The sequence below is a fragment of the Platalea leucorodia genome (genome assembly GCF_965183815.1).
Source record: "Platalea leucorodia genome assembly, chromosome: 2".
In the NCBI taxonomy this organism is placed as follows: Eukaryota; Metazoa; Chordata; class Aves; order Pelecaniformes; family Threskiornithidae; genus Platalea; species Platalea leucorodia.
Window position 1 is genome coordinate 100554650 of NC_138824.1, and position 13154 is coordinate 100567803.

General features: G+C 45.1%; 1 protein-coding gene across 3 annotated transcripts in view; it reads left to right on the top strand.

Annotated features, from left to right (window-relative positions):
• The window catches only part of RUNX1 (RUNX family transcription factor 1), a 174923-nt gene that overhangs the window by 132825 nt on the left and 28944 nt on the right, over nucleotides 1–13154 (top strand). For 2 of the 3 annotated variants that reach the window (XM_082304092.1, XM_082304093.1), the window contains one exon: nucleotides 6178–6369. The exons of the other annotated variant lie outside the window; for it this stretch is intronic. In XM_082304092.1, coding sequence (XP_082160218.1) covers nucleotides 6178–6369 — 192 coding nt within the window. The remainder of the gene's footprint in view (nucleotides 1–6177; nucleotides 6370–13154) is intronic. 3 annotated transcript variants of the gene reach the window in all.

Genomic DNA, 13154 nt, shown 5'->3' on the forward strand with positions numbered 1-13154 from the left:
CTGACTACCATCACCATTATTTTCCTCACCACAGCAATAATATTTTTAACTGAGGAAAGCGAAAATATCCTACAGTGTGTCTAATTCCTTTCTTAGGAACTTTTTACATTGTATTTTTAACACTGTACAAGAGGTTGATGAGCTCTGATGCTGTTCTGTACTGATTCTTCTAATGCTTAGTGCGGTATAAGTCTTTTCCTAGTGATGGAGGCTAGAGAGGAAGCCACTCTACGGACTGGTTTTCTTTTCAAGAGTGATTTCCTAGAGCCCTGTGGGCTGCTGTGTACCAATGGTTAGTGTCTTATGCTAAGCATGTGCGTACATCTCTGAAGGATCGGATAGGAAATCAGGGGAAAAGAGTGTGCAAAGTATTTTATATCTGGGATATCTGGCACATAGAAACATATCACTGGTTTATGCACTCAAGGCACTATTTCTATTGTTAGCTAAAAAATGCTTTTTTGTGAGCAGAACAGCTGATTTTCAAGCATTTGCACTTCCCAGCTTGGTAGTCATATAGAAGTACTATACTTTAATTCAGTTTTGTTTACAAGAATACATAATGTTTTGCACTAAAGATAGTGTGCTCACTTCCTAGAATAATGTGAAAGAGTATATTTTCTTCTCATCCTTCACTATGTACAAAATAATTGTATTTATTTTAGCTCCATGGCGCAAAACAATGTCTACCACTTTATTAACCGGACACAATGAAACATGGCTTATTTTCTACCCCACTAGAGCTGGAGCCAAACCAAAGCCCTGAACACAAACAGCCCTGAAAAGAGGAGATGCTTGAATCAAGGTCCAACGTGGCTCCAAAGCAGCCAGCTTTCGTTAAACCAAAGTGTCAGGTCTCATCAGTCACTCCCTACTTTGTCGAAGTCTGGCCAGATTCTGTATTTTCCTGTACATGATCCACTTTTTGGGTGTGAAAAGTTTCCATTTCCACCTGGGAAAAGAGGGAACAGAGGAGAGAGGGGGAGATATTCTTCTCCCATCAGGGAGAAAGGGCTCTGCTTAATTAAACTCCCCTTATACTATTTCCACGCAAGTACAACCTGCTGATTTTGGGCAGAAAACTTGTGGAAAATGCACACAAAAACCTGTGGCATTTCTGCTCAGGTCTGCCTCTGGCTGGGATGCTCAGCACCCGTGAGCCAGCGAGCCTCTGTCAGACACCTGACCCCCCAAGCCCAAATCTTTTGCGGGTGTTCGTACCTCCCGATGCACCAGCTCCAAATAGTCAGATTTGTGAGTGAATGAGAGCAAGAAACAGAAGAGTGTACTCATCCTGTAGCTTGATTAAAAGAGAAAAAAAAAAATACCCATTTATCCATTCCAGCAATGTTTACTTGTAAAATGGTCCTGGGTACCCACAGGAATTTTGGTAGCTTCAGCTGGCAGAATGAGAGTACCATTGGCCTCATGCATTTCCTCAGCCTCTGTTTTACCTGCCTCTCCCCCTCTGAACCTGAAAGGCATCTAGTGACACTTTTAAAAACTAGGTTAAAAGGAAAGTAATGGGACACCTGGCACGTCAAGGCGGCCTGGAGCACTGCTGTCATCTCCGTGGGGCCAGCTGCGGTGTGAAACCCGGACCGAGCAACCATTCCCAACGAGTGCCCGATGTGCACAAAAATGGGGGCTGCCAAGGCACCTTCTTCTTGTTGTTTCCACATCCAGAGCCCCAACCAGATGGCTGCGGGCCAAGCTGAGTGCTCCACGGTCTCTTAAAGTCTATAAAACTGCATTTCCCTCCCATTAAGAGGGAAAGCACTTTCATGTTGCATTGCTGTAAAAGTATCGGAAAAGCTAATGTTTTCTCTGCCCTCTTTGCTTAATATTCTGCGTAAGAAAAATCCACCTGGCCTCACTGAGACAGTATTTGAAAGGCATAAGTTAAAAAAATGTCCAAAAGCCCCCAAACCCTGTGGTTTAGCCAAGCAGGCTGGATATTCCAGTGTCTCAAACACTGGCCCTGCAATCCGAGGGAAAAAGATGCTGCCCTTTTCTTTCCTCTGCTAGTACCTGCAAATTGATGCTTGACAAAAAGTATGAGGACGTGGGGAGGGAAAGAGGACAGCAGTGCCGTTTCATGGCAATCCATCTCTCTCTGGGAGCTCTGGGCCAAGGTCTTCTTCATTCAACAGCTGGATGTTTGACTGACTTCTATGAAGTCCCATCTGACTTACAAAAGTTTCGTGGCAGATCCTCGTGGCCAAACTGCTGGCTCAGCAGAGCCGCACCAGTTCCCAAGCGCCTTCCTACTGCTCTTTTTCATCCTGCACCACGCTGCTCTCCTGAGAAGGGGAAGCCTGGGCTTGTGGTCACCGCGCTGAGCTGGGAGGCAAGCATCTGCCGCAGGGTCACTGCCTGACCACGGGCAAGTCACCTCATTTCTCTGTCATTCAGTTTTCCACCTATAAAAGGGGGATAATAATAGTCCTGGAATCTACAGGGGTGAACCGAGGATAACTTGCTGGCTCTTTAAGCAAGGTGTTTAGAGGGTAACTTCAAAGTAAAGCTAATAAACACAAAAATACAAGTCACCCTAGCAAAGCTCTGCCTGTGCATTTATAGTGGCTTGGGAAAACCATTTATATTTGTTACATTTTTCTGACACCGTTCTTTACATTCCTGCTGCAGACCTTCATGCAAAACAGGTTCAGTGCTGCTACCTGCAGCAGTCAGCAAGGGAGAAAAGGTGAAATAGTTCTTCTGCTTGGTGGGGGAAGAGCCACTTTTGGAGCTACATCTTGAGGTGACAATTGCCTGATGTTGTTTCTCGGTAGTTCCCACTAAAAATTACCACATATGGACAAAAACAACAGCAGAGTTACCCTCAGAAGGAACCTGCTGGTGCTGGTCTTTCCTCTCCAAATGCATTGACACGAGTGGGATTTCCACAAGCCCAAGCGATGAGGCAGATCTTGGGTTCAGCAGGGTGATCTGGGGCAGCACAGGGCTGGGTGGTGGGGTCCAGGAGTTTTGCTCGGTGGATGCGCGGTGGAGACGTGCAGAGATACTCCCATCAGCTCAGAAGGAGCTGGCCTGGGAACGGGGTGCCCCGCGGTGACCTCGGGAGGATGCTGTGCCTAGATTAATTTGCCCTGTTTGCTGCCTGCGAGCTGGGCTGTTCAGAGCAAGCTCGGGTTTGTCTGCCCTGCTCGGCGTTGTGCCAGCTCGACACAAATTTAGTGCCTGAGCTAGATTCAAAGGGGAAAGCTAATTCTTGCCTCACCAGCCTTAATGCAGCCCTTGTCCTGTTGGCTTCAGAGGAACTGCTCACCTCCGTGAGAGGCTGCTAGCACACCGGCTGCCGGGCCGCTTGGTTTCATGCCAGGCAGGCAAAACTCCGGATGCCGGGAGGGCAGCACCGGGGAGGTAGGAGGAGAAAGTAGGGTAGCAGGAGGTCAAACTTGGCATTGGTACACTCACTTAAAAGCAGAAGGTGTCTGAGCGGAATTTGAAATTAGGAATAAATTACATCGGGGAGGTGGATTTGGAAGGACCTGGCTCTTGGCTCCACAAGCCCTGGGTTCAGCCTGCTGAAGCTTAAAATAATCCAAATGTATGAGGTATTTTACACATCTTGTATGACTCCGTGTGTTTGCGTTCAAGTCCAGTGTCAGAAGCCTAAGGCTCGAGGCAGCGTCCAGCTTTGCACTGCTGACAAATGAAGCATTTGCTCTGGACCAACCAGAATGTCAGATAAAAGTCTTTTTCATCTTCTCTTCTCCCCTCCTTTTTTTTTTTTTGGAAGTCTTAATGGGATTCTTTAATGATGAAACCGCTACTATATAATATGTCTTTTTATATTTTAATTTTTTTCTCCCCCCTCTTGGGATAATTTACAGCACAGTGTGGAATCTGAGACAGTTCAAGCTGTGCCAAAGGGCCTGGCAACAGGAAGAAAAGCCGAGCCACTGCGATTTGGAACCATAATACAAGTTATAAAATTTAATTTTAGAAAGGCAGCTACTGGGAACTGCTTTTAAATGCACATTTTCCTTTTAGTGCATAAAACGGTCCTGTGTCTTGATTGAGCTGTTAGGGTGGCTTGAAAGAGTGCTCTGTAGAGTAAGGGGCATACAGAGCTCTTCAGAGATCTTTTGCTGCTTATTCACTGATACTCAAAATTGGAAGCTGGATGTTTATGAATGTTTATATATGAAATACTACGGGGATGTGTGGAATAGGGCACAGTGGATTACTTTCAGGAGTTTTGTGCCAATCTGTTTCACTGCTGTAGCCGTGAGTTGAGAGAGGACTCACCATAGGAACAGCACTGGCCACCTCCTTGCGGGGAGGATGGAGATGCAAAGAAGGCAATTCTTCACAACCAGAAAATGAAAATAGGGAGCAGATAGACAGCAAACTATGGTGTTCAGCAGAAACCAAAGATAATGCCACCTTCTTCAGGAGAACAAGTAGAAAAAAAGATGTTTGACCTCTGGGCTAGAGATTTGACATGCATTCCTGTCAGGGTAACAGTGCCCTATAGGAAGAAAGGGGAAGGGATAAGCCGCAAAGATTCACGAGGCAGCTGCTTTCTTGAGACAAATGCAAAGTGCAAAAATGGGATTGGGTTTGGGGAAAAAGGAGGGATGATGACATTCACTCCTACACGAGAAGGTATGAAAATTGTATTTTTGAAGCTGGGGATCCTACTCCATTGACTAAATACAGATGTGTTGAGGATATTTCCTCATGGAATCATTGCAGTCAGTATCTTGCCCTCTATTTGGAGAGAGCATCTTTGAAAGGACACCTTGTGTGCCAGACAGTCTGCTTTTGGGCTTTCTGCTGAAGGGCTGTTTTCTGTTATCTTTCAGAAGAAAAAGCCCTACTGGGGTATGGGGGAAAATTGCAAAGAAAAGTTTTAGTTCCAGCTGGTTGGGAACGTTGCTAAACCATCCCATTTCAGACATTTCACCGAACACAAGTCTGCCAGGGAGGTTTCCACTTCAGCCCCAAAGCATAGTGTCAGCAGCCTTCCAGGATAAGATACCCCACTTTTGAAGGATATCTCATAGGGCTGGAAACCAATGGACACAAAAGTAGTGTGCAAAGTTGTGGCAATAGGTTAACTCTTAAGAGGGTGGAAAGAGGATTTAAAATTTGTGGTTTTGTCCTTCCCACCAAAGGGGCAAGTGCTCCAGCAGATGAGATGTCCCTCTTGTATGCTCTGTGTGCAGTCTTTGTGGTTACAGGTTGACACACAAAGGATCCCAGAGCAGACAGCAGCCACAGGCAACAGTTAGAAATGCATTACCTTAGTCCTTGCATACCGCTCGTTGCTGCTAGCTAAGGCTTATCTTGAAACCAGTCCTGCCCATGATGAGATATGTCTCTGCCCTTCCAGCTGAATCTGGATGTGCCTTCATGCTGCACTGGAGCTGGGCCTCTCCAGCGCTTTCCCTGTCCCCTCCCAGCCCCGTGGGGCTGCAGCACCAGAGCTTCATGGGGACCGTGCTCCAAGGGCTGCCCTGGGGACTGCTGGCCAAGTCCACTGCATGCTGGCCAAAGCTGTAATGTCAGCATCTACTCTTATAGTTGGATGTCTGGTGGGACCTCATGTTTTTGAAGCTCCTGGTGCCACTAAGAGAGACTTTATTACTCCAGTTGCCATCCTGCCAGCTTCTGGTGTTTCTTTCCTATCTCTGTCGGTAAATCCATTGCTAAAGGATCCAAAAATGTGATTTGTTTGGGTTTGTTATTTTATAGCTCCATAGTACTTGTCTAGCTATGGTACCTTATGACAATCTGGGATTGAATTTTTCATGAGTTACTCCAGCGCAGATTTAGCACAAGAGCCACTAGAAGTTCCTCCTTTTATTCACCCTTCCAGACCATCCTCCTTTTAAAAATGCCTCCTCTCCCAGTGCGAGGTGTAAGAAGGCACTGCAATTTTCAGTGGATCTGGTTCTTCAGACTAGGCCATGTCTTGGGCTGCCCCGCGATACGGTTACAATGCATGACTTACTTGTGTTTCCTGTTCTTGCAGAGAGGTGGTTTCAGTTTAATTTCAGATGGCCACTAGGTGGTTAGGTACTTTGCCAGTGGATGAGGGGTTAAAAAAAGAAAGAAAAAAAAAATTAAAAAGAAAATAAATCAACAGACCTCATGTATCAGTGAGATTTTCTGATCTTTTTCCCCCCCCTCCCACAATAGGACATCGTCAGAAAATAGATGAGCAGACAAAGCCCGGGAGCTTGTCCTTTTCAGAGCGCCTGAGTGAACTGGAGCAGTTGCGTCGTACGGCCATGAGGGTCAGCCCACACCACCCAGCCCCCACACCCAACCCACGAGCCTCCTTGAACCACACCACTGCTTTTAACCCTCAGCCTCAGAGTCAGATTCAGGGTAAGTACCTGAAATCCTCCCCCCGCTCGCCCACCTCCACCCCACCAGCCTGTGGAGCGCGGGGGCTCGCAGGCGCTGCCCCCTCATCCCTCCATCTCTTCTGGACTCTCCTTGGCTGCCTTTAATGAGCAAGAGCCTTTAATGAGTGAAAGAAGGGGCTTCCTAACATATGTCTGTATTTCTAAAGACCTGACAGATTTTAAGGCGCCTGTACTGTCTCGTCTTCCTGGTGTCAGTACAGCTCACAGTGCTTGTTAACCTCACCTATGCTAGACCGTAACGTCTTGAACGTTGTTGTTTTCTTGCAAAGACGCATTATGCCAGGCCTTTTTCTATGTGTAGGTGTATTTCCCAGTGGATATTTATCGATTACAATGTGTGCTTGAATGTGAGAGAAATATCGTCAATGCCTTGCTTTGACATTTCCCAGGAAGGCAACAGCAAAGAACGCTTTGCAAAGTGCTTTGTCCCCTGAAGACGACGTCTTAGTGCTAAGACATTAATATGGGCAGGCTGGTTTGAGCATATTTCTGTGGCTGGTGGTTATCCAGTGGGTTTTATTTGAACGAGAAGCTGCAAAATGGTGACTCAGGAGTCTGATTTCCTCTGAGGCTCAGGCTTGGATGATGCCAATGAAACCAAGTCATCTAGCTTGACATCTTATCTGCCACTGCTAGAGCTGAGTCTGTCCCTGCTAAAACCAACTCTATTCCTGGGATTGGCTGGAACTCGGTGAGCAGTGAATCAGGTCATTAAACCATCAGCTGATAGGTGTTCTGCAAAACGCATAGCAAAATGCAGATTCATAGTGAGATGCACCTAAAGGGAGGGTGCGGGACAGTATTAGTTTTAGCGAGCGCTCTTCCTAATGGAGTTTTCCTCTGTTCTTCCAGCCAGAACGAAATGGCCTTAGTCGAGGTTCTCTGCTGGGGTTTTGCAGAGAAATAGTTACCACAAATTGGAATAAGTTCTTTTTTTGGCATTTGTTTTTAAAACCAGGGGACTCTTTGTTGCATGCAGAAAAGGTTATCGGTTACCTAAGGCAAACGTTTGTTACACCCTTTTATTCCCAGGGCTAGGAAGGTCTTTGACTTAGTGAAATCTACTGCAAATCTGCCGTTGACTTCACTGTGAGCAGAAGCAGGCATTTTTGAAAAGCACGGGAAATAACACATTGCCATGGGCCGTACTGTAGAAAGAGGCAGGCAAAAAGACAGCTGGAAGGACCGCACAGCTCCTTCCCTCCCTGGAGCCACACCAGGTCAGCTCAGGCAAAGGATCCAGTCCTGCACCTCTCCCAGCCCCTGGCAGTCCCCTCAAGTAGTTTTCTGATTGGCAGAGCAAACCACGTTGGGTTTCTCCTGCACACAGCTCCGTTCCTATAAAAGAAAACGCACATATTATTATGGCTACTCAGCAGCCAGCAGCTACGTGGGTGGAGGTATCGGTTGCAGACTTGCATTCTTCAGCTTCTTGGGAACACTATATGCTTAGCAGGGTATCGGGTTTAACATCAAGTATCCCTCTTCCCTGGTTCCCTGTGAAAGTCCCTCGCTTGTACGACTTCAGAGCGATAGGCTTTTCACGCTCGGCCGGGGATTCAGCTACTCTCTCCAGAAATAGTTTTAGTACGTTGCTCTGCTCTGCTCTTTGCAAACAAGATTTTAATGTGTTTCACCTGTGGATGTAGCTCAGAAAATGGTAGTAATCGAACTGCTAATGTTTCCTCATCGATACCCTCCTCTTCACCGCCTGGGCTGCTTTCTCCCAGTTCCCCTTTTCCTCTGCCTCCAAAATGTGTGCGTTATCCATTGAGCAACTTGTTGAGGCTTGCAGTCGCTATCAGTAAAATAAGCCCCAAATTGAACCCTCCCTCATTTGGGACTGTCTCTGCTGCAGATGCCTTTTAATTTCTAGGGCTGGTCTTTTCAGGGTCACGTTATGACAGCAGGGGAAAAGGGCTAGGGTGAGAAGGACCTCCAGCACCATCATTTTTACCTGTGTTCAAAGGATGAGTGGTTTTAAGGCTGATCTTCTGTGTGACCTCTAGGGAGTCGGGATATTTTCTTCTTTTTTTTTTTTTAATAAACAGCACTACATTTCAGAACACAGGCCCTGAAAAACGAAACACTTCTGACCTCCTCCATAGCATTGCTATACCTATCTGCACATCTTTTTATCCTGAAACACTTCTATTGAAACTCTCTTACTGAAGAGAGCACAGAGTGCTTTTTATATAGGCATAAAATAAGGCATAAAAATCCCATACATTGCTAACTTCCAAGTAGTAGCATTAAACTTTGCTTTAACTCACACCAGTATGAATCACAGGCTACTCTTCTATTCATCCAAGTCCAATTATCTTTTTTAAAAAAACAAAACTAACTCAAAATAGACATCTCAGACTAGTTCTTGGATTTAAAGGGGCAGGTTGCCATGCCACTAAACCACTGTTTATTTGTTGAGGTTTTCATCTATAAAAGGATTGAGGTTAATTTTAACATCCTATTTTACTAAGTCTTGAATTTGAGTGTAAAGCTGCTTGTGTCATGGATACAAGTCCAAGCAAGTTAAGAGACCATAAATGCTATAATCGAGTTTTATGCTTCTTTCATATCACAAGGAGGCAGAAAGTACACCTGTTCATTTAAAAGATCTAACCATAGCCAATTCACAGACCAAAGGGGAACAGAAGGGGAGAAAAAGCTTCCACCACATCACACATGGTTTAAGTTGAAAGATTACTTTGTGCCAGTACCGAGCGTATAATGTCAAGGGATTTGACCTACACGCACAGAGTAAGGAAATTCAGTTAAAGCTCCGAACCCGGCCAACACTTCAACCTTAACTCACCTCTTTCTTTGTACAAAGGGGAAAAGAAAATCGACAGAGCCATATGACTATGCTGGGGTGTTGTTTAAAAAATTTAAGTAAGAAAGACCTTTGACGAGCATTTAAATTTATATATATAATAACTATAAATAGATCTATCTATATATTATGGTTGGGTTTCTTCTAACAAACAGCCTGAACCAGATACTAAATACATAATTACTGATTTTACAGTGGTTAATGCTAACCAGAGTAGGTAGATCTGTAATTCAAGAGTTTTACATAAATACAAATTTATATGGTTCCTTTACAGTACCATTTTTTACAGGTCCAACAGAAGCATTTTAAATGTGTAAGTCATCAGGCCAAGAAGGTATTGTTTTGGAGGCACTGATGTTGAGTTAATAAATTGCATAAATAAATTTGTAACTAGTGGGGTTAGGAATATCATCCAAAAACACGTGCAATTAAATAACTTCAATTTATTTTTTTCCAAATTAGCCCAAACAATGTTTCCAACTGGTGATTTATTAATTACCCATAGGTTAAATAAATAAAATAAAGCTATTTCTTCTGTCTAGGGAAAATAAATAATCACTGTAATCATTTTAAGTTACTTGCTTCTGGTTCTTTTTATGCTTTTGTAGCCTTAAAAATATCTGAGTTTGCTCTCTTGCTTTTTTTCTTTCCTTTTTTTTAATTTTGTAACCTTATACGTTAAGTTTCAGCTGGGACCACGCTTTTATGACCAAGTCAAAAATCCCTGGAAACAAGAGGCTGTAATAAAATTGCTGACAGATCTTTAAGTGAAGCAGCAGAATTAGCACCGATAGCAAAGCAAGAGAGATCATTTAAAGATCAGCTCTTTGAATTGGTATGAAACATAACGACTAAGATTATTTTGTTACAAGCCAGCCTTTTGTCTTCCTCCAGGTGCAATACGCTTTGTTTAAGAGACATTTCAAGGTCCTTGCTATCGTAATCTTGTTCCACCAAAAACAGCCCAAGTTTATCAGGGTTCCCATGAACCGGTGAAACATAGGAGTGGAGTCAAGGGCGGCGTTTAAGCCTGGGGATTTAAAATGGCTTTGTTCCTACTACGGCTGTATCCTGCCCCGATTTTTAATATTTCCACTTTTAAATCAGCTTAATAGGCCATAGGTTAATAGAGTTAGAAGCGTTCATAGGGCAGCGTTGCCGAGCGGGCTCCAACAGGGCTGTCATTCTGCGTCTATGTTTTGCTGCTGCAAAATGCAGTTTTCAGGCACTTTTGAGAATTCAGATTGATGTGCTCGTAGCAACCTGCCAAAACAGATAAACAGGCTCTCAAGATTAGGGGCTTGCCAACTCTTTCTGTTGCGCAATACACTAAATGCTGATATTTTTATGTTCTCTTTGGACACGTCTACGTCTCCCCGTCTTTCGTTAACCCAGCGCGTTTGCAGAGCAAGTACATGGCGCTTTAACAGCGTATCATCTCGTTTCCACTTGATTAACCACCTGACCTCTCCATCCCAAAATACACTCCCTGGCATGTCAAGCGAGTGCTGCCTGAGCTTGGCACCCTTCCTATCGGCACCGCTCCTGCCTCCCCCCGGCTGGCGGAGTAGCGGGGGGTGAGTTGCACGAGCGCACCGGTGGGCAGCGTGGGCAGTGTGGGCAGCGCGGGCAGCACGGGCAGCACGGGAGCTGGCAGCAGGGACGTCATCTCCAATCAGCACGGCCAGGGCCGCCAAGCTCCCCGGCTCCAGTGCTTCTCCTGAATGTGCAGGAGGCCTCCACCCCAGCCCCAAAGTAAAGTTTCCCCACCACAAGCCAGATTGCATACGTTTTGCTAGCGGTCAGGGGAGATCCCCTTTGATGGAGCTCCCCTCCATCGCCTGGCTCCTGAGGCAGGTGGCCAAGGTGTTGAATGCGTACTGGGAGCCCACTTCGAGTGAGGGGGAGAGATGCTCTTTCTCCTTTCCCCTCCTTTCAATGCCAGTAGCCACCAAATAGCTCCCACGTGGGGAAAAGGCAGGAGGTGAAGCCTCCCCAGTGGTGTGGGCCCAGAGCCTGAGTGCCACAGTCACTGGGAGGTCACAGGAAGCTTGTTGAAATAGTGATGTTTTCCCAAAATATTTTGCAAACCAAATCTGTTTAGCTGGAAGATTTCCAACTGGCTCTATCAAAAAGGAAATTTTATAGAGAGAAAATATCTTTTTACTGAAAGTACAATATGTTTCTTTGATTCACAGTTATTGCTCAGCACATAATACTTTTATATAATGCCATGAGTAACCTCAGCAGTTTTTCTTTTTATGGGGTACAGCGTCATTAGCAGCAGACTCACGCTGCTATTTATCGTGTCATAAACCAGCTTGCCTCTGAAGAGATGAGCACATGAGCATGTGAACTGCATTAGCATACGCAAAACAATTCTTCTTTCATTCAGTCTAATAGAAGTCCACTCTCAGGAAAAATCCCTCCTTCTTCATGCCTCCTACTAACAGATATAAACCTCCTGTTTAAGGGTGTCTGAATCCATTCTGTAGCTCTGCAGGCACAGGTGCTCCCATTTTTGCCCAGAGTAACTTGCGTTGACCAAACTGCAGCATGTCTTAGGAAGTTTGCTCTACAGCATAAACTAAAAGGGAGCAGCAGAAATGTGACTCTTGCCACCTGCAGAAGCCCAGAAGTAAGTTGTGTAGCATTTCTGGCCAAGTGAGACTTCTCACTTTGCTGTGAAATTAACACCCTCCATATTTGTATCTTGGAGAATGTTTGTGAGGTTATAGTATATGCAGAATATATTGTATAGACCAGAAAATATCAGTCTGGTAAAGATATACACAAGATGTACATAATATAACTAAATAACCCGCAGCTTCAGAGTGTCCATTTTTTCTCGGCTCCAGCTCTCAACATGGTTTTTTACTCAGTCATTTCATCCCATGTGCAAATAGGGTCCTTACAGCAAGAGGCATGTCTTCCATTTGATTTGTAAAGTTTGTAACACCATTTGGGTCCTCTCCAAACACTAAGTTTGACAAGGATAAAATTTTGTTACTGTGACACATTATCTCTGCCAAGACTTTGCTTATCTGCAGGGCTAGTTGTGCTGTGACACGCGAGAGGGGTGGTGATACCCAGCAGTAGCCCAGGAATGAGAGCGATCCCGAGGAATTCCCTCTGTCTGGCATTAGAAATCTCCTCTATTCCCTCCTTTCCTGCCAGGAGTGGGCCACCAGTTTTGCCATTTTGAGATACCATAGGTGGGATACTGTATTAACAGCAGTATAGAAAGTTTTAGAAAAATCTCCTCTGAGATCCAGATGAAGTAATGATTATCCAGCGTTCAAGAAAAATTAACTTAAGTGGCAGCGGGTGCAAAGGGGGGCTGTTAGTATGACAAGAGGAATAAAGACCTTACTTTAAAGAAGAGATTAGCATAGCCCGGTTTATTCAGCATGCCGAAACAGAGGCTGAGAAGGAAGATAATTACAGTCAATAAACACAGCGGAGAGGTTCAACGTCAGGGAGGGAGAAGAACCATTTGCGCCAAAGGAGAGCGTTGGCTCGAGAACAAGTGGTTATTCTGTAAACTGACCGTCAATGAATTTAGACTGGAAATTAGAAGATGGTTCCTAGGTATCAGAGCAGCCCTGGCAGCCTTCCAGGGGCTATTAGAGACAGAAAGATGTAACTTAAGACAGATCTTGCTCTGTTATGTAAGTGCAGAACACAAGATGTGGCTGGGCTGCAGGGCCCAGGGGATGCTCTCCGGGCCCATATTTTCTTCCATTCAATCAATTCTCCACACCTGTTGCTTCACCGAGGCAAAACAAGGGACATTTCATTCTCCGGGACAGGCCGGAGGAGGATCAGGGATCTTCTCAACTCTTTGCTCTGTCAGATCTCAGTGACAAGATAAAACCTTTGCCTGCAAACTCCCAGTGCACTCCTTACTCCCA